At 39.9% G+C, this 21916-nt stretch overlaps 2 protein-coding genes across 4 annotated transcripts in view; both read right to left on the minus strand.

Annotated features, from left to right (window-relative positions):
* Positions 1-851: 851 nt before the first annotated feature.
* On the minus strand, positions 852-3030 carry LOC144459610 (uncharacterized). Its single transcript, XM_078163757.1, has 2 exons — positions 2819-3030; positions 852-2663 (listed from the first exon to the last, which is right to left on the minus strand). Exons 1-2 carry the CDS (start codon positions 2961-2963, stop codon positions 2464-2466), a joined length of 345 nt encoding a protein of 114 aa, XP_078019883.1. The 5' UTR covers positions 2964-3030; the 3' UTR covers positions 852-2463.
* Positions 3031-4738: 1708 nt separating this feature from the next.
* The window catches only part of LOC117245691 (ubiquitin carboxyl-terminal hydrolase 50-like), a 17774-nt gene continuing 596 nt past the window's right edge, over positions 4739-21916 (minus strand). The window contains exons 2-11 of one of the 3 annotated variants that reach the window (XM_078164834.1): positions 19965-20095; positions 19774-19870; positions 17271-17386; positions 17084-17154; positions 15148-15273; positions 14966-15061; positions 12306-12434; positions 12088-12216; positions 11907-11982; positions 4739-5515 (exon numbers count right to left, since the gene is read on the minus strand). In XM_078164834.1, the coding sequence (XP_078020960.1) occupies positions 5379-5515; positions 11907-11982; positions 12088-12216; positions 12306-12434; positions 14966-15061; positions 15148-15273; positions 17084-17154; positions 17271-17386; positions 19774-19870; positions 19965-20022 (1035 nt within the window). In that variant the 5' untranslated portion in view covers positions 20023-20095 and the 3' untranslated portion in view covers positions 4739-5378. Of the gene's footprint in view, positions 5516-8820; positions 9950-11906; positions 11983-12087; positions 12217-12305; positions 12435-14965; positions 15062-15147; positions 15274-16344; positions 16494-17083; positions 17155-17270; positions 17387-19773; positions 19871-19964; positions 20096-21916 lie in introns of those variants that run through there. The other 2 variants (XM_078164832.1, XM_078164833.1) reach the window with 2 other exon arrangements.

Consider the following 21916-nt stretch of genomic DNA (forward strand, 5'->3'; position numbering starts at 1 on the left):
TTATTAAGGATGAATTTCTCATCAGAGATCAATTATTAGGAGGAAACATTCAGTGACATTTAAAACAAAAAGCAATTACAGGTCACACAGAATAGAATTACAATATAAAGTATACTACAGTGGTAGCCAGTCATTTACTGTAAATTCACCATTTATATCCGTTACCCCTTCATCAACCTAATACTAAAATATTATTATTATTATTATTATGATTATTATTATTAATAATAAAATAAATAAATAAAAAATAAATAAAATAAAAATGTACATATTTATTTTGCAGCTTCATCAGTGGTGGGATGTAATAATATCCAAGGTTCTTTGAATATTTCCATTTTCTACCCAACTTCATTTCAGAGGTGAACCCTGGCCTTTACACTCCACTACGTCTATCTGACACCTGTAGTTTCTTTTCAGCTCATAGTTTTTCATTCTCTTCTTGTCCAGTTAAAACCACACATTTTTTAAGTTTTTGGATTTTTAATATCTGTGATAAACTGGTTTAAACAGATGTATTCCAGCTAAATAAACTCTTTAAAACCTCCTCGGCTGACAGCTGACAACAGGGCTGTTTTTCTGACACCATGAAAAGTTGACTTAGAGATGCGTGGTTTCATATCTGCACAGGTCTGGCCCAGCAGGCAAGAAATATACTCTGGTATTGTACTTTACATTAAACTTTAGGCAGTTTGAGCATATTTAAGTGTTATATAATTAAGTATTAATCCAACTCAGGAGCCAGTAATTTACTGTAGACTACAAATTCTGTACATAAACAGCAGGAGTGAGATTGAGAGGGGCCCCTCAGAGGGGCTGGATCAAGGCACTCTCCAGAAAAAAGACACCAAAGATAAGATTGTACACAGTGGCAGACATCCATATTTGCAAGTAGACAGAGAAAAAATAAAATCAAAATCACCAAATATCAGTGGACAGTTCACTCAGATAATTCATGGACATAATACTGTGGACGTAAAAACAGACAGCTTTCTTGAATTGTTTAGGTGCCAACTTTAAAGGGATTCTCGTAAAAGGAGAATTTTGGATTTGTTTGTACATTTTGCGGGTAAGTCTTCTGGGTGGTTCCATAATGTTTCACCATCTTGAAAATACATCCGCCAGCAAGGGACATACAGCCCCGCCATCGCCGTTTTCGTTGAGAGCCAGGCCAGCACTGCGTGACTGAGGAGCCGAAGGAGGCGCTTTGCTACAACCCCGGCAAATTTGAAACAAAGTCCCACTCTTTAAGCATAATGCAGGATCCTGCATATGCAGCATCACGGGAGACGGAATCCTCGTCGCCAAGAAAGTGCAAAAGGGAACCAAAAAGGCAACGTGAACGGCAAATTCAAAAAACGGGGGCCAACATCGGGGTAGCTTTTCCCAGGTGGAGAGATCTGCTGAAGGAGAAAGGTTTTAAAAGGGACACTGTGATTGGCCTGCTTTACGTTGTAAACACAGCCAGCATGGTGAGGAGGGGGTTTGTCAACACGAGTCGCATGAAGAATCGGATGACATGGTTTCATCAATGTTATCATAGCTTTTTGGTACACAGCGGCTACCGTAGTTGCAATACACGTTTGAAAGAGTGAGGTGCTAGAGTGCGCTATCCGTTTGAATGCAATATATGAGTTAGATGGGAGAAATTCCTACACACTGTGGCTTTAACCAAGTGATTTTTATGCCTAAACCTAACCACACCTCCACCACAGCGTTGGTGAGAATGTAAAGTTTCAAAGTACTGTACATATTTAATGTCATCTGTGGTTTGCAAAAACATACTATACGCACATTTTTTCTGGTGATTGGGTAAAATACGCAAAAGGGGTTCTGTTTAAAGAACCGTGTAGAAATAGAGCGATCTGACGGTGCCTAACTGCAGAGACAATGGCTGAGAAGAATGAGTTTGATGTGCGCAGTTGTTGATTCTAAGTGCTCGTTTCTTACAATGAAAAATAGGAGCAAGTTTAGTGGAATGTGAGCAGACTAATGCGACGTTAAGAGCATTTTGCTGTCCATCTGTGTGGCTTTAATCCTTGTAGAGATGGCTCGACTGCTGCTTTTTGAAAAACTACCTTTGGTTTCATATTTCCAGGTGACGCCTGATCTCTGCTTTCAGTCTTTAACTTTGAATAGTTTCCTGGATGCATGTTTATATGGTACGGTAAACACCAATGTATAGAGGAGGTGGACTGATATACTGTGAAACTCCAAGACACTGCTCAGCACCCCACAGAGAGTTTCTCTCCTTTCCTTTATCTATTTGGTATTGTCGTGTCCAAGTGTGTGAAAACAACCTGCGTTTAAGGTGTGTCACTGTTTGCTCAAGGGTTCAAAGTTCAAGGCACTCCTGTCTCTGTTCATACACACTTCAAACAGCAGACACATACAGCACAATTTAAATCCAATTATCATAAAAAAGTGGAAATGAGCTTTAAAAAATTGGTGAGTAATGGGCGGATTTTACACAGAAGCGAGCCTCTCCATGCTTCTGTTTTTGCCCCCCTTGTCACCCATTCCACCGTGTCCCGTCCACGGATACACCGATCCCCCCGGCACACGTACAACCATGTGAATGACTGACATGTGCTGGATTCCATATGCAGACAGCAGAGCGGAGTCTTCGTCCAGTAACTTGTCTGTGAAGATCAGTCGTATGTACTCTAGGCAGATACAGGAACCCACACATAGCTTAGGTCCAATATGCAACAACTGAAAGTGAACTGATTTAAGCATTATAACCATGTCAGTGTCAAGTGTCCGTTAATTTCAATCATGAACATGTGTAGGTTGCATGAATAATCCAAAGTGACTGTACCTGGGTCTCCACAGTCAGGCTGTCTCTTCAGTATCTCCTCCTTCAGCTGCAGCACTGTGATGCTCTCAAACTGCTCCTCAGTGTCACACAGGTCGATCTCCATCTTATCCCCTCTTAACCCAACCACAGTGACCTTCACAACCATTTTTGTGGTGTTTGTCTGTGCGCTTCTGCAGCGTCCGTCACTTGGTGCAGATAATAAAACAGTGAGTGGAAAAATACTTTCACTTTCATCGAAGTATTAAAGAAATATATACCAGTCTTTCATTTGTCAGCTGGGGTTTTTAACACAGTTGCCATCTCACCAACAGTATGCAAGGCTGGTATAGAAATGCATGCCTAAAAGAAAAGCAAACATTTCTCATCAGAATGAAAAACACACCAATGTTTAACATTACAAAAGACTTAATCAACAGCTTTTTGGATATGTGGAAATATCGCAATACTGACCTTTTCAAAAAGGAGTCACACAGTAAGGTGGATAAGAAACTGTGGGGAAAAACCCTAATTTGATGCAAAGACACAAAATGGTACAAGCAGCTCCAACCTTTCAGCTTTTCCACGTTTTCATGTGATCAACGACATGTTAGGGAGGATTTGGTTGGTGTTTTATATGGCTGCATGTACACGGGAATATTAGTGGAATATTCATTTTCATTAGCCATGTATACAGCTTTATAGAAATGTAATAAGGGCACTACTGTGTGCATGTGACATTGTCAGTGATGACACGATTTAATACCATTGGAAAGTGGTTTCACATTCAGCCAAGTGAAATTAACAAAAACTAGTCCATACCCATAGAGTGCACAGTTGCCCATGTACAGTTTCACATGGTGTGTGTTTGGGATACAGGTCATAGGAAATTGCAAATTAAATAGTCAACTGAACCCATTAAGAAGAGGAATGTATGTGTTCAGACAGAGTTTTTGTGATTTTGATAGTACGATTGCTTTACTGAAAGTGCAATGGTACCATTGCCAATAGTGGGATAGTTAATGGGCTAAAACTGTACATTATTAGTTGAGGTAGCACGTTGAAAGGCAGATAGTTCAAGTGTTTATATGTTGTATTGACTTAAAAGTGGGGCGCACTGGTAGTTCACATGGGAAAGGTGCGGCTAGCCGTTGTTGCAGCGGTGGGGGTTGGAATCCGGCCTTCGTTCTTTGCTGCATGTCTTCCTTGCTCTCTCTCTCCCATCCTTCCTGTCATGCTTCACTGTCCTGTCAAATAGAGGCCCCCCCAAAAAAGAGGCGTCCTGTTCTACATATCTACCAAGTTCAGTAAAAATCGATGTGGCGGTTAGGCCTAGATAAGAAATTAGCTCTCTAGCGCCCCCATTTTGTTTGATGGGGTCAATAATGGAGGGGTCCCCTCAGATTATGTGTGGTCATATGCCTACAAAGTTGCGTGGTGATGGGTGAAACCCTTGAGATGTTATACACCTTTATGTGATGAGCCACGCCCTCCGCAATATTCATTGCCTTATAGAAGCTCAGTTTTAGTAAGTTTTCCAACTTTTGCCAAGAGGGAACTTTAGATATTGGTCCCTAGATTATGTTCACCCAGTTTCATGCAGATCGGTCAAACTTCCTAGGAAGAGATCGATTTTAAGTGTTTTTCAAAAAATTCAAAATGGCGGAAAATCTGTATAAGCGGAAGTTATGGGTTCTTGAGGCAAATTTGTTCCTCATGAGGAGAGGCATCTCTGTGCAAAGTTTCATGTCTCTACAACATACGGGGCATGAGATATGCCCATTCAAAGTTTGCAATTTCAATCAGTTGCTATAGCGCCCCCCTTTGGCCAACTGATGTAATATTGCTTCATCCGCATCCTCCCATGACCCTCTACCACTGTGCCAAATTTCACATGGATTGACCAAGTCAGTGAGGAGAAAAACGTGGAACAGACACACAGAGTTTCGTCATTATATAGTAAGATATTTTCAAATATTCTTGAAACATCAGATCATTCAACATGCATACATGATGACACATTTTTAGCTTTTCTTTATGTCTTTCTGAGTCTGATAATATTCCATGAACTCATAACAAACACTTTCAGTTTTTCTGGTTAGATAAAGGTTAAATAAATGAAATAAAGAGGAGTGAGTGAAGGATCTTGTTCTTAAAGTAAACAGTTTATCACTGTTGGTCTGCTGTTGATGGAAAATTACTTTTTACTGTGTTTTTTTCTCAAAGGAAGAGAGATGTCATGTAGTCAGCTGTTCACATTAATGTCAGATCATGGTATTGGATTGTCTGGGTAACAAAGGTCAATACAGTTTGGCGAAGTTGGACAGCATTGTGTCTGAGTTCTTTTCTGTAAGGAACAAAACACGGAGAGTCGAGAATACATGCTGAGTTGGTTTACAAATAGACAGCCTTTCTATATTTTTGTGCTTATCCTTCTTATCACCCATATCACCCACAAATAGTAGAATCTGTGTCAGTCCCACATGCAGTCCTCATGTCAGCCACTTCAGCCAACCCACAAGTCCCTCCAGCCTGACCGCACAGAACCAATTTATCCTTCCTATGCCAAACTGCATCAGCCTGTTCAAACGTCTTGAGAACAACTTTGACCCTTTGGCCTGTTTGAATGACTGACGTGTTGGATTCCATATTCGGACAGCAGGGTGGAGTCTCCGTCCAGATCCTTGTCTTTGAAGATCAGCTGCAGGTCCTCACCGAGGCCTATGACACACACACACACACACACACACACAAATAGGATAGATATGGAGTCAAAACCAGGCACTGACAGCAATTCTCAAAAACAAATACCAAAGATATAACCAAAGATGTAATTTAACCCCTCTTGAACCTGTGGTCTTTACATTGCCCATCATTGGCAACCATATACTGGCATAACTCGCACAGAATTTGGGTTTGATATGGGCTGCACGACTTTTGATGGATAATGCTATTGAGATACACCAATCAACCAAAACATTAAAACCACTGGCAGGTGAAGTGGATAACTTTGATCATCTTGTTCCAGTGCATTGTTCTGCTGGGAAACCTTTGGTTCTGGCATTCATGTGGATACCACCTGACATGCTCCACCTACCCAAACACCATTGCAGACCAAGTGCCCCCCCTCATGGCAACAGTCCTACCCAGTGAAAAAACAAAAGCACCATGACACACTGCAAACACTGCTCAGGAATAGCCTGTGGAGCGTGACAAAAAGCTCAAGGTGTCGACCTGGCTTCTAAATTTCCCAGATCCCAATCTGCTCAAGGATTCTTGTGATGTGCTGGTACCCCAGATGTACTCCTAATCCAAGGTGGGGCCTCCTTGGATCGGACTTGGCTCTGACCTGTGGAGGCATGCACACAGGATCTCTGGGAGTGTCCTGCAGTGTCTGGCACCAGTGCGTTGGTGGCAGATCCATTGAGTCCAGTGGGTTGTGAGGTGGGTTAATGGCACGTGCCACAGATGCTCATTCAGATTGGGATCTGGGGAATTTGGAGGCCAGGTTAACACTTTGGAGGTCTTTGTCACATTCCTTGGGCCTTTCTTGAGCCATGTTTGCAGTGTGGCATGGTGCATTGTCCTGCTGGGGGGCCACTGCCATTGGGAGGTGTTGTTGTCAATGGTGTTTGGGTGCATGGAACATGTCAGGTGGTATCCACATGAATGCCAGAACCAAAGGTTTCCCAGCAGAACAATGCACTTAAACAACATAATCAAAAGGAACCAGTGAGATGATGTTGGGGGAGTGTTGTCAGAGGCTATTCCTGTTTCCTGTGGGGTTCCACAGGGGAGTTTGCTTGGGCCACTGCTCTTCCTATTCTACATCAATGACATGAAAGTTGCTTGCTCCAGTGCTTTATTTTTATATGCTGACGATTATGCCATTCTCGCATCACACAAAGACATACATTGCATACAGAACATTCTAAGAGAGGATCTAGACAGGGTTCAAACCTGGTTGTCTCAAAATAGGTTGCTATTGCACCTAGGTAAGACCAAATCTATACTATTGGGCTCAAAAGTTAAGTTGAGCAAGGAGGACAAACTTGTTATAACTACTGGAGGGGTAACAATCACATTGCAGCCCTCAATTAAACACTTAGGTTGTATCCTTGATGGGTCTCTAGGGGGCGCTTCTATGGCTCTAAAGACCCTTGGAAAATGAAATGCTAGAACTAGCACTGCAAGAAAGGGTACACTACTGAACCAGGAGTGTCTAAAGATGTTTAGTTCCTGGTACTTGAGTCTGTGGTGGCAAAACTACTATTTAATGAACAGTTTAAAGAAAAAGTCTTCACGTCAGCTGTCTTTCTTGAGTTTTAATTCATGAATGGAGACACTCACACATACAACCGCATGAACAGTCAGTCAGTGAACGAGTGCCTAGCAAGTCCTCTCGCCCTGCTATCTTTATAGTTCCCATAACACATGCACATCAACAGTCAAAATATGTGGCACCTTGACATTCCTAAAACACAACATCTGTTGAGACTAACAAGGACAATTGGTGTCCTCCCTGGCTCATAATCTTGGTGTCTGAGCCTCCCTGGCTCGTGACCTTGGTGTCTCTCACTGCTGTCACAGTAGGGGTTAAATGAGCAACACACATCATTAGGCTACAAGTTCAGTTTCATCAAAACAAGTAACCTTATACAACACATTATAGGTTAAACATGTTTAAATACCCGAATTTTCCATCACAAGTCTAAACAAAGCCCTGAAACAAAAACTTCAGACATCACAGAACAAACTAATTAGAGTAGTCCTGGGGCTGAACCACAGGAGCCATCTGGGAGTGGCTCAATTTAAACAATTACAGTGGCTACCTGTTGAGGCCAGAGCTAGACAGATCCAACTTACTATGGTCCACAGGATTCTGCGACCTACCTTTGTAAGTGTAACGCTCTTTTTTGCACTATTATGGTTTCATTTACTATTGCTCTTAATGAACTTATGATTAATGTAGACTGTCAAGCACTTTCCTGATGCATGCCACCACTTGGACTGCAGTTAGAACAGGGACAACGATGGAAATAAGTCCTGGACTTTTTTGTTCCATCCCTGACAAATGCAGACATGTGTTTTTATTGTTTTAAATTCTATGTATTGCTTTTGTCAATAAATCAAATCAAATCACTTCACTTGTCAGTCGTTTTAATGTGTAAGTCATGACTTTAGACGCAATAGACACTTTTGCATTTCATTTTCACTAAAAAAAAATAAAAATAAAAAATAAAAATCTTCCAGGTATACCAGGGGTCATCAACTAGATTTGTCCAAGGGCCGGAATTTTTCTAAGCAGACACACTGCTCCACACTGTGGGCTGGACTTTCAAATAGTATGGGCCTGATTACGTTTGAAAATATGAGCAAATTTGTAAAGATACATAATTGGCAGGGCGTCTGGGGTCCTCCCCCAGAAAAAAAAAAGAAGGGAAAGTACAATCATTTGTGCTTCCTAAATGGATCAATTGATATGGCTTAAGTTTAACTGAAGTGGTGTTATGATGTGACCATGAAGTGTTCCTTTAATTTTTTGAGCACTGTAAAATAATTTCCATCTCAACTGTTTTGGGGTTTGGCCCACGGGCATCATAACCTGTACGTTTCAAAAGACTTTCTCACTCGTAGCTATGTGTTGGTTGTTGTACGTACACTCAAAAGTGAGTCTACCTGGTCCTCCTGAGTCATTCTGTCCCTCTATTATCTTCTTCTTCAGCTGCAACACCGTCATGCTCTAACTGCTCCTCAGTGTCGCACAGGTCGATGGTCATCTCATCCACCCCTGGCCCGTTCACGACGACTTTCACAACCATCTTTGAAGTGGTGTTTCACTGTCTTCCGCCCTGTTCATTTGCTTGGTGCAGTTACAAAGCAGTGTGCGGATGTGCACGCTTAGAAAGGAAACCGTTAAAGAAAAAAAAAAAAACACTTCGCTTTCATCCTCAAAATTAAAGAGATACACACCAGCCTTTCACTTGACTGAACTTAACAGTACAAAGGTAACACTTATTCATCTGTAATGCCACGCGAGACATTTAATCAGCACAAAACATCATTGATCACAGTCAGTTTATCTGTCACAGTTGATAGCAGCACAGGATCAACAGTGTCAAAAGAATCAGCTTTGCATGAGTCCAGCTACAGATGTAAATACTCAATAATCAAACCACACATCACTATCCTGATTATTCCATCACCGCCATGGCTCTTGTTTGGCTTTGTCCCTACTCTCTACAGCTGTTTTTCTCTTTCTGAGACTCTCTCTTGGACTTGCAGGTATCTCTCCCTTTTTCACAGTTTGTTTGGTCTCAGGTTTGTAGCAGCTCTCCGCAGTCACAGCATGCTGCATTTTCTCCTTATCTCTCTTTGAACCGTTTGACTTTCGGCACAGGTTTGGTGAACAGCTACACCATGTTGGCTCATTCTTCCTACACTGACCTTGAAAGTGTCCTGTTGAGTACTGAGCTGAAGAAGAAGAGCGGCCATTGGAGGAAACATACAGTGACTTTACATCAGAATCACACACATTTGCACCGACACCAGCCTCTCTTTTGTGTTTCACAGTTTCAGTTTCTGCAGGTTTGAAGGTTTCATTGGTTCCAGTCTTTGTAACAACACTGACAGTCTCATTTGATTTCAGTCTGTCATTTGGGGATGTGTGGTTTTGCTCGAACATGTAGTCTAACGGGTGTGTTTTAAAAGCTGCTGTAGGGGTCCTTTTGGTATGAAGATGCCTCATGTGCTCCTCTGAGTTTGTACTGCGCTGCTGTCTGATTGGCTCATGAGGTTTCAGTCCTCCATCTTTTTGTAGCTTTGCACATTTTGATGTTTGCATTTGCATATTATCTTGATCTGCTCCAGTGTCTGTTTTAAGCATCTCCTTGCGCTGCCTTCCACATGCCGCTTCCTGGTTTGACTGTTTGTCCAGTTCCCCAGACAGGTTTGTCTGTTCCCTCCAATCGTAGATCACGTCACCATTCAAGGGCATTAGGTTTTTCCCTATGATGCAGCTTTCATCCTTCAGTTGATGAGGAACAGCAGGCTCTCCTCTTTCGGCCTTGCCATGTCTTAATTCGGCCTTGACGTCTGAATGTGCACAGGGAGCCTCCTGGTTGCTTTCATAAGTTGTTTCAGGATGTCTGCTCACTTTGAAGAGGAAATAAATATTGTTTATTTAAAAAAAAAACAAAAAAACAGCAAAAGTGTACAGATTAAGGCCCCGTTTTATCTTTTTAGCCTTCGGATACTTTTGGAAAACAAGGCCTTGTTTTGTTGTCCAACTTCATTTTGAGTAAGTGATTGCAAAGCATTTTAGAATTTTAGGAATTTAATTTTGTTGTAGTGTGTTACGTATATATGTTGTTCATCAAATAGGCTGGTTGTCCTTTTGCTGAAAAGGACACATATACATTGTTGGATCCATAATGTAGTTTTTGTTTGTTTATTTTATCCTTATCTAAACACAAAGTACATATAATTATACACATGCAGTTCTGAAGCTGAACACAGGGTGAAGCATTGATGAGCATACGGGTAAGCTGCAGCTGCATTCTTAGAATTGTGACTGTTTCTTAGAATTTCCCCTTAAAGTTAAGACTAGGTCATTGTAAAGATAAGTTATTCACAAAGCATTTAGACCTTAAAAGAGCTCCTAAGGTGCAAAACCATTAAGAGCAGGGAGGAGGACTTTTAAGAGGTTTAAGATTTTCTTAATCAGAGGAGAAAATGGTGGAAACATAAAGAGGTCAGAGAAATATTCTCCAAACATTGGATGACAGTGAGTTAATGAAATGCTACAGATTAGAATTAACTGGTTCATTTGGTTCACCTGTTTGCCCCTCGGTAGCTTGTTTAGACATTTTGTTTAGTTAAAAGTCACTATATATAGCTTTAATTTCAAGGAGTACATTACACTGATTGTTAGGAACAAAACATTCATTGGAAACAAGCCTTTTTCAACCCATTTTCAGTGCAAGGGACTCCTTTGAAAATGGCTATGCCAGTTGTTCCCTGGCCAAAATGTAGCCTTATTTTGGAGCATTACTTAGCCCCCTTCCTGACAAGCTTGCATGACATGGTTGGTACCAATGGATGCCTTAGGTGAGTGGTTTCCAACTGATGGGTTGCGGTCCAAAAGTGGGTCACAGGTCCATTCTAAATGGACCACAGGAGACTTAAGAACGTGTCAAGTTTGCAAAAAGAACACACTTTTTTTAATTACAGTGAATTTCTGGCACAGATCTTCTATTATGAAGTGCCATTTCCTGCTGTAGATTAAGTGACTAATGGACAGCTAGTCGACAGAGACAACAAACTCACTCTATGTTATGGCCAAAAGCAAGTATGACGCTTGATGTATTAAGTTGTGTGGACCAAGAACTGATGACTAAGGAGAAATCTGGACCCCATGGCTGGACCATTTGGGAATCACTACTTTAGGTTGTCTAGTTTAACATGATATCACTATCTAGCTAAATTCAAATTACTGCCTCACGGTTGTATGCATCTGTGTACCACTTAAGTTATGCCTACAGTTTACACCTATGACTTGACGTCATGTTATGACATAATTTTATCCTATTAGACATTTGTGTGAAATGTTGTCATTTGGCTACGGCCAAAAACATGTTTTGTGAGGTCATGGTGACCTTGACCTTTGATGTTCAACCCCCATATTCTAATCAATTTATTCTTGAGTCCGCATGGATGTTTGTGCCAAATTTGAAGAAAGGCATTCTTGAAATATCGCGTTCACAAGAATGGGATAGACGAACTTCAGACAACAAAAATACATAACTTCTTTGGCCACAGGAATCGCCAAACGAGCGTGCCTCTTAAGACAGTAATATTGTATCAGGGGTGACATTATTGAGTCATTTGTGTTCATGCAACTTTTGTAAACTACTGAAGTGTGTCGGGTAAGAATTCTGAGTTTGAGCATCAGCAACATGATACCGTTTGTAACAGTGTGGTGTTGTGATACCTTTCTAGCATCTGTGTACCGTGCAACACTAATGTAAATACATTAATTTAATTTAAATCTAAACGTAAGTTAAACAAAAACCAATAAACCAAGAATTAAAGTGTAAATTTGCAAACTCACCGTTCCTGTACATGAGGAGGTATGCTGTATGAGACTTCAAAGACTTGTCTCCAGCTCCAAACAGTGGTTGTTTAACCTGCAGAATTGATAATAATCACAGTTAACATTAAACTTAAAGTTGTTGAAACTGTGTGAGGGTTCATGAAAGAGAACTGCGTATGAAAAAAATTTGCCTCCTTACCCTGTTAACAATGTCGTCATTGAAGTCATACCACACGTCAGTTTCAAAAGATTTTATATGTGCAGTATAATGACCTCCTGATAGATTACCAAAGTGGTTAACTACAGCGTAGAGCTTGTATTTGCAATTCTGAAGAGAGAGAGAAATAAAACAAAGTTACCACATTTAAGAAATGTTAAAACACTTTGCTGCTTTAATAAAAATATATGGAAACATACCTTCACATGTAAAGTTTGGGGGACATCCACGTTGCAGTGAAGCTTGACGAAACACCTGCGCTTGTAGTCGTAGCTGAATCTCTTCAACAGAAGGGTCAAAGTCTCCGGACTATGCGTTATCTCACATCCCTATACCACATGAAGGAAACGATAGCAAGAATACAAGAGAGTTGCAATGTCACCCACCAGTGATGAAGGGGACCGATTATACTTTTCTTTGTCTCTATCAGTAACTTGTTTTCTTCCTTGGCTCCTATCTCCTGTGGTGTACCCCAGGGTTCCATACTTGGTCCAATTCTCTTCTCCATTTAATTTCCTCCACTAGGCCACATCATTCAAAAACATAACGTTTCTTTTCACCGTTATGTGGATGACACGCAGATCTACCTCCCCTGACAGCCAAACAACATCAGCAAACTAACAGAACTCAACTGTCTTCACGACATCAAATTATGGATGGCTGCAAATTTTCTCCAGCTCAATGAGAGTAAAATAGAAGTTATTTTATTTGGACCACAGCACTTGACCAGCATTATTTCTCCTCATCTTGGCCCACTGGCCCCTTCTTTTAAATCTCATCTTAAAAATCTTTGAGTCATATTTGATCATGCATCTGCGCAAGATCTCCAAACTCAGATCAATTCTCCGTACTTCCACGGCTTATCATTGCAACTCAGTATATTTTGGTATTACTAAGTCTTGTTTATCCCCTCTTCAGCTAGTCCAAAATGCAGCCTGAAGCTACATGTAGCTTCAAACTAACCTCAGGGAAACGTATAATCTTGGTTTCTCCCTGATTTTGGATCATATTTCTGCTGGAACATGCCTCCTATTGTATTTAGAAGCTTTTATTGGTAATTTTCTTTAACAGGAGAAAGTGCCGCTATATACAGTCATTCCCCGGCTGCAAGCACTGCTACATGTAGCTACAAGCTAACATCAGGGAAACACTCTTTGTTTCTCCCTGATTTCGGATCATATTTCTGCTGGAACATGCCCCATTATGTTTAGAAGCTTCTATTGGGGATTTTCTAATGAGAGAAAGTGCCGCTATATACAGTAGGGTGACCATATTTTGATTTCCAAAAAAGAGGACACTCGGCCCGGCCACTTAAATGATACTCGCAGTTTACTCAAAGATGCCTTATAATTTTTATATATTTAAAGTTTATATGTATGGATAGAAAGTTCTGTTATATTACAAAATAATATCTCTCAAAGACAGAAATTCAGATAGGCCCCTATAGATAGGGGACACATAGACTACACACACTAGAGTGAGTGTGGCTACCCGATCCTAGCCTGACGGGTCCCGACGGTAGGCCTACCCGACGGGTCGGGCCGGGTTCGGACAGCTTTCAGTGAAAATGTAGTGTAAAAATAAATAAAATCCTATTCTCTGTCCTGTTTATTACCTGGGGACTGTTATTTACGTGATAACACCTGAACATAACACACACACACACACACACACACACACACACACACACACACACACACACACACACACACACACACACTGGCTGTTTGTTTCTACCTCTCCCTTTGCTGGAAGCCTCCGCCTTGATTAAATGCTGAAAATAAAATAAAAGAGGGAGACAAGTTTTCCTATTTTATCTTATTTTGTTATATTTCTCCCTCTCCCCTCGCTGGAAGCCTCGGACCTCCCGCCACCCACTCCCGTCTCAAACACGGACGTCTCCCTCTCCGTGGAGCACCCACGGTGCACGCCCGGCCTGTTAAACAGCCTGTAACCATAACAACTGTGTGACACAAACTCAGTGCTTTAGTTATTAAATAATGTCGGGCTCGGTTCGGTTTCGGACATAACAGAATGACTGTCGGGTTCGGACAGAAATATGCAGCCCGTGCCGCACTCTAACAGACACACACACACACGGAAAACCGGACATTATCATCAATTTATAAACACCCCCCGGACGCCCCGGACAGGACGTTTGGTCAGCCTAATATACAGTCATTCCCCGGCTACAAGTACTGCTACATGTAGCTACAAGCTAACGTCAGGGAAACATACTCTTTGTTCCTCCCTGATTTTGGATCATATTTCTGCTGGAGCATGTCCCATTGTGTTTAAAATCTTATATTGGCTATTTTTAACAGGAGACAGTGCCGTTATATACAGTCATTCCCCAGCTGCAAGTACTGCTACATGTAGCTACATGCTAATATCAGGCTGCCATTGTTAATTTCTCTCTGATTTCAGATCATATTCCTTCTCAAATATGTCTAGGTGTGTTTAGAAGGGTCTTTAAAAATTTTAAACTACATATAGTGCCACTATACTCTATTACAGTCATTTCCTGGCTGCAGTGACAGTGTAGAGACGCTGTTCAGTGGTGTGGTGGAGATTCAGGCCAATATGTCATAGCTTTGTATGCAAGTATTTCATTTCTGAGGGTTTGACTTCAAATAATGCTTCTTTTAGAATTGTATTTGAGTGCGTAAGTCAATTTCCCATTAGTACGTGAACACAAATAACGCTGCGGCAGCTTATGTGATCCTTCTTTGGTAAAATGTGACTCATTTAGATATTACAAGGTAATATTAGTTGGGATTTAAATAAACCTTGTGGATAAAATATTTCAAGTTTTGATGCAAACTATAGAAGAGAAAGCTTGATTTGAATGAACACTCACAAAGTCAGCATCTTGCTTTTCATTGCAGTGGTTGCAGAACATCTTGTCTTCCCCGCAGACTTTTTCTCCCTTGAAGAATGCCTTCAACCCTTTCTCCTGTAAATATAGTGTACTCAGTCATCCTGCATGCATTTAAAAACACATTCAGTAACTCTTATTCTTGTTGAAGGAAAACATAGTACCACGCTGTAAGTTTGACGAGGCAAATCCTCCACCGCCAGTGGCAGAATCCAAAAAAAGCTCTTGGAATCGTTTTTCTCGTTGCACCCGTGGCATCTGATCTTGTGATTGAGTTCCCCCTTAAATATCTAGACACAAAGATACATCAGAGGTTTAATAAGTGCTGTGTAACACTCCTCATGGAGACTTGAATGCTCAAGCCACTTCTGTGACACAATCCACATCTTTAATCTGTTGATCCTTATTGCAAGTGGAATATAACTAAGTACTGAACAAATGTAAGATACCTTGGACCGGCTGCACAAAACACCCTAAGTTTTCTCCTTAAGAATGACACTTAACGCTTAACTTCTCCTTAGCTGAGGGACTTACCTTGCTTTGGTAGCGAAGGTCTTTTGTGCAACAGTCTAGGGATTCCTTAGGTATAAGACCAAGACAAAGAGGTAACCATAAATACCTAAGTGAACCTTAAGGAGAAGATTTAAGGTGTTTTGTGCAACCGACCACTCTTTCTTCACTTGGGTATTTCCTTTTCATAACACTTCATACTTCTACTTCACTACATTTATCTGACATCCATAGTTACCCTACAAAATACGAATGAGAAAATATGAATATACACTCACTGGCCACTTTATAGATACACCTTGCTAGTACCAGGTTAGATCCCCTTCGTCTCTAAAGGTTTACAGAGGATGTAAGAACATCCAGTGAGCAGCAGTTCTCTGGGTATAAATGCCTTGTTGATGCCAGAGGTCAGAGGAGAATGGCCAAACTGGTTCAAGATGATAGAAAGGCAACAGTGACTCAAATAACCACTGGTTACAACCAAGGTCTGCAGAAGACCATCTCTGAACCAACAACACGTCCAACCTTGAAGCAGATGGACTACAGCAGAAGAAGACCACACCAGGTGCCACTCCTGTCAGCTAACAACAGGAAACTGAGGCTACAATTCACACAGGCTCACCAAAACTGGACAATAGAAGATTGGAAAAATGTTGCCTGGTCTGATGAGTCTGGATTTCTGCTGCCACATTCAGATGGTAGGGTCAGAATTTGGTGTCATGGATCCATCCTGCCTTGTATCAACGGTTCAGGCTGGTGGTGGTGGTGGTGTAATGGTGTGGGGGAGATTTTCTTGGCACACTTTGGGCCCCTTAGTACCAACTGAGCATGGTTTAAACACCACAGCCTACCTGAGTATTGTTGCTGACCGTGTCCATCCCTTTATGACCACAGTGTACCCATCTTCTGATGGCTACTTCCAGCAGGATAACGCACCATGTCACAAAGCTCAAATCATCTCAAACTGGTTTCTTGAACATGACAATGAGTTCACTGTACTCCAATGGCCTCCACAGTCACCAGATCTCAGTCCAATAGAGCACCTTTGGGATGTGGTGGAACAGGAGATTCGCATCATGGATGTGCAGCCGACAGATCTGCAGCAACTGTGTGATGCTATCATGTCAATATGGACCAAAATCTCTGAGGAATGTTTCCAGCACCTTGTTGAATCTATGACACCAAGAATTAAGGCAGCTCTGAAGGCAAAAGGGGTCCAACCTGGTACTAACAAGATGTACCTAATAAAGTGGCCAATGAGTATATAGTTCATAACATTATGATGCATGGCAAAAAGTTAAACTACCTCACAATATTTGATTTGTTATTATGATGCACATTTCTCACCATTTTCTTACAGTTCACAAAGCAAACAATGACGGAATTGATCATTAAAATAATAATCAGCGATTAAATCCATGAAAATTATTATTAGTTGCAGCCCTGTATGAAATTAAAAAATAAGCTCCACTTTAACCACATAAAAGACTAAAGTTCTGCATAAACATAATGCATGAGTACTAAAAATCTAATAATATACTGTAATACGGCGTATAAATATATAAAAATCCTTTCCTATACTATCCCCACCTTGGCTGCCTCTGGACTGGTCAGACACAGGATCTTCTCAAAATACTCAGCAGCATCACGTTGTTCATATACTAAAAGAACAAGAGAACAAAAATATCATAAGACGCCTCTCTGAGTCAGAAACAGGCTCAACAGTCTGTAACCAAGCAACTACAGCAGCAGTGTGATGTCTCATATTACAACTTACTGTTCGAGATCCCCAGTTTCTTTATCACGTGATTTGTTTTAGCCAGATTTTGCTGTAAATCAGCAAACAGTTTTTCGAGCACAGTGTCCATGCTTGTTGAGTCTTCACTGCAGCATCTGTGGCACGATGAGAAGAGTAACATACGACTTTATCAGATGTGCCAGTTAGGCAAAGTCTGATTATTTAAACTGATTTAGCCTGGCTCTGTTTGAAGTTTAAAAAAATAAGCCAACTAGCGCCTCTGAAGCTCACTAATTAAATGTATCTTTCTTTATTTTGGGGCATTTTTGCATTTATTAGTAATATTATTTATTAGGGGATGACATGCAGCAAAGGGCCAGAATTGGAATCAAACCCATGCCTGCTGCAGCAACGACATGGCCTTTGTATATGGGGCGCCCGCTCCACAAGGTGAGCTAGTGGGCGCCCCTGAAGCCCACTAATTAACACTATAGATATTTTCTTTGTTTCTGTGACAGAGTGCTAGGGCCACATCAAGACAAAAAAATCTGAGCTAGATTTAAGTCATAATGTTATGAAAACAAAGTCCTAATTCAATGAGAATAATGTCATACTTCTTCAAGGAAAAAGGCATGATATTATGAAAATAAAAGTTGTAATTTTACGGGAGAAAAGTTGTAATATTAAGTGAATAAAGTTGCAGTTTTACAAGAAAAAGTCATAATGCTGTGCAAATGAAGTTAGAATTTCACAAGATAAGTCATTTAAAGTGAACAAAATTGTAATTTTACAAGCCAAAAGTCATAATATTATGCAAATTAAGTCATAATTTTGCAAGAAAAAGGTCACAATATTGCGTGAATAACATCAGATTTAAGAGAGAAAAGTCGTACTTAGTGAACAAAGTTGTAATTTTACACTAAAAAAGTCGTAATTAGTGAACAAAGTCGTAATTCTATGAGAAAAAGTTGCAATATTACACAAATATAATAAAAGAGCGAAGTCTTCATTAGTGAACAAAGACCTAATCTTACGAGAAAAGTCGCAATATTACGTAAATAAAGTCATAATTTTACATGAAAATAGTCACAATATTACTTAAATAAAGTTGTAATTTTACAAGAGAAAAGTCGCAATATTATGTGAATAAAGTTTTAATTTTACAAGGCAAAGGTTGCAATATTATGTGAATGAAGTCGTAATTTTACATGAGAAAGTTGTAATTAGTGAACAAAGTCATAATTTAATGAATATGGTTGCAAGTAGTACGACATCTATTGCACGTCTGTCCGTCCTGGAAGAGGGATCCCTCCTCAGTTGCTCTTCCTGAGGTTTCTACTGTTTTTTTCCCCCCGTTAAAGGGGTTTTTTTGGGGGAGTTTTTCCTTATCCGCTGTGAGGGTCCTATAAGGACAGAGGGATGTGGTATGCTGTAAAGCCGTGTGAGGCAAATTGTGATTTGTGATATTGGGCTTTATAAATAAAATTGATTGATTGATTGAAGTCGTAACTTTTCGAGAAAAAAGTGACAATATTACATGAATAAAGTTGTAATGTTACAAGAAAATGGTTGCAGTATTACCTGAATTAAGTCTAGTTTTACAAGAAAAAGGTCGCAATAATACGTGAATAAAGTCGTAATTTTACAAGAGAAAGTTATAATTAATGGAGAAAGGCGAAATTTATGAAAAAAGTTGCAATATTACATGAATTACATCGTAATTTTAATGGGAAAAAGGTTGCATTATTACGTGAATAAAGTCGTAATTTTACATGAGAAAGTCGTAATTAGTGAAAAAATTCATAATTTTATGAAAAAAGTTGCAATATTAAATAAAGTAAGTCGTAATTGTTCGACAAAAAAGTTACAATGTTACATCAATAAAGTTGTAATTCTACAAGAAAAAGGTTGCAATATTGCATGAATAAAGTCAGAATTTTGCGAGAAAAAGGTTGCATTATTATGTAGATAAAGTCGTAATTGTTCGACCAAAAACTTAAAATATGATGCAAACAGTCGTAATTATACGAGAAAGACATGCTATATTACATCAATAAAGTTGTTACTTTACAAGCCAATGAATAAAGTTGCAATTTCACAAGAAAAAGGTTGCAATAATAAATTTTACGAGAAAAACTCGCAGTATTATGTGAATGAAGTCATAATTTTACACACAAAAAGTCATACTATTGCGTGAATGAAGTTGTTCTTTTATAAGACAAAAATCGCAATATTATGCAAATAAAGTTGTAATTTTACTTTTTTCTTTCTTTAATAGTGAGCTGTAAAATGCTAGTGTATTTTGTTACCTTTGGACAGAGCCAGGGTAGCTTTTTCCCTCTGTTTCCAGTGTTTATGCTAAGCTAAGCTAACCAGCTGCTGGTTCGAGCTTCATATTCATATATATCAAGAAAGCGAAATAGAGCATTTTCCAAAATGTTGAACTATTGCTTTAAAATCATAAAGAGGTTAAAAAACAAGAACAAAAAAAACACAACTTTTTGCATATCATGACAACTCAAATAAAGCCGAGGTTACGAACCGTTTCACAGCCTCCCGGAAGTCTTGGGTCATGAAAAGCACCTGAAGCACGCTGTTCAAATAGCATGTCAGACCTGGACTGTCCAGGCCATAATAATCTGAAGGCACAACAGTGACAACACACACATTATGATAAAACTCAGAAGTGTATAAGCCACAAGTATTATAGCACACTCATTTAACGTCACTTACCTGAGATGGTGAGGCTGTCTAGTTTCTCTCTGAACATTTGAACAATGTCATGATTCATACTGATGTCTTTCAAATGACAGTGCTGGCATTTTTTAGATTAGTGAACTTGTTTGCGGATGGATGGATTCAGCCTGTTGAAGCAGATAGATACAAAAAAAAGTAAAGAAACAGCCACATATAAACAGAATTAATCACAAAAAAACATGTAGATGTGGCCTTAATTTACACTCAAGGCTTATAAACTAGACCGGTAGAAACACAACCGTTAACAACAATAGAACAAAACTTAATGGTTAAAAAACACAGGAGGGAAGCTTTACAGGACTGTAAACTTGTGAGTTTTGAATGTATTTTGACACTGTTGTTAGCTAATAGTGATGGTGGAGAGGTTCTCTTATTGCATTTATCTATAAAGGTGGATGGCTGACATGTAGAGACTGTCAGAAATGTAATAATATTGGCAACACTGCGAAGACTTTAAGTTATGTTGTCTTGCTATTGTTTTTGCCGAAGCCGTTGTGTCATAAATCCCGTAAAAATAACAATTAAAAGCCTAGTCTAGCCTGGTGTGGCTACGTATTTTGACAAATAAAGGCCTGTCTCAATTAGAGGCCTGGTCTGGTTACCAAGCAGTTATTTGTACATAATTGTTTGGATGTATAAAACCGGATTGTTGATGACCTACTTGAGCTAGCATTAGTTAGCCGTTTCGAATGTGCATACAAATATTAAAGCGACACTTACCTTTCTGGAAATTTTACGCTTTTCTTTGTTAAGGTTAACATGCTATTAATAAGCTGATGGCACACTAAAATGTAAGTGAATTCCACCAGAGATAAAAACTCATAGCTGTACCATTCTCATATGGTTCTATGAAAACTCCGACCAACCATTTCATTCGGACCGAATGCGACCTGTCCGTCATTCCCACGTGGAGGCTTCCGACTGGACTGACGTAACCGCTCGCGTTAACAACACCCTGAACCTCCTTGTTTGTTGCCAGTCACCAGTACTATCTAACATTGGCTTTTACGTTATTTTATAAAACTCAGTCATCACTGACCCCGGATAAGTTTCAAAACTCCGGGGTTGCGTTTGACCGTGCAGGACAGGTAACGTTATGTTTAGTTTGCTTCTAATATAACGTTATATGACAACACAGCATCCAGTTGCTAATGGCTAACGTTAGCGTACTGTAGCGTAACCTCTGAAACATTAACATGATCTTCCTTGTGCGCTTCCACTTACTAGTAACGTTAACGCTACTATCTAACATTAGCACTGTAACCTTATTCTAAAACTCATCAGTCATCACTGACTCCGGTTGAGTTTTAAAACTCCGGGGTTGCGTTTGACTGTCTTGGTTGTAACGTTACACTCGCTCACCTCGTTACCTTGCCAACGCCTACGTCTATCATAGACATAATGAGGATGTAATGGAGGAGGGGGATGGGACTTTGGAGGGAGGCGGGAGTTGTGGATGTTCAAATTTTTTCTAAGTGCTGTGTGAAATGCAAGAAAGGTCAGAGTAGCTTTAATGTTTAAACTCTTGTCAACATGGAGATGCTACACATCATTAGCTCGGTTGATTTCACTGCAACCATGAGCACCAGGGAAGACGAAATAAATAAGAGGTGACTTGTTTCTTCTGAAGCTGTCAGTAAGTCAGAATATGTGTCCATTCTTTAATTACCTGGAAAGTTATTTATACTCCTTTTGTGCGTAAGGATCAAAAGAATCAAGTGTTTTTCATAGAAAATAATTCAAGCTATGACTATTATTTTAACAGGATAAAGTCCCAAATACAGGCCTGCTGAGTTCAGTGATTTAAGCATATAATAGCCTAGGCTACTAACTGAAGTTTAACGCTATGTTATATTTTGTATATCACAGTGTCTTTTAGCAGATAAATATTTCTCTGTTTCCTGCCCAGAGACTACAGATGAAAATCT

Source organism: Epinephelus lanceolatus, chromosome 22 (genome assembly GCF_041903045.1).
Source record: "Epinephelus lanceolatus isolate andai-2023 chromosome 22, ASM4190304v1, whole genome shotgun sequence".
In the NCBI taxonomy this organism is placed as follows: Eukaryota; Metazoa; Chordata; class Actinopteri; order Perciformes; family Serranidae; genus Epinephelus; species Epinephelus lanceolatus.

What these genes read in the sequence shown, in the direction of transcription:
- LOC144459610 (XM_078163757.1), bottom strand. Translation starts at nt 2,963, where the DNA reads ATGGTTGTGAAGGTCACTGTGGTTGGGTTAAGAGGGGATAAGATGGAG. An exon ending in GCCTGACTGTGGAGACCCAG is followed by an intron (nt 2,664 to 2,818) that starts GTACAGTCACTT and finishes GTATCTGCCTAG; the next exon opens with AGTACATACGACTGATCTTC.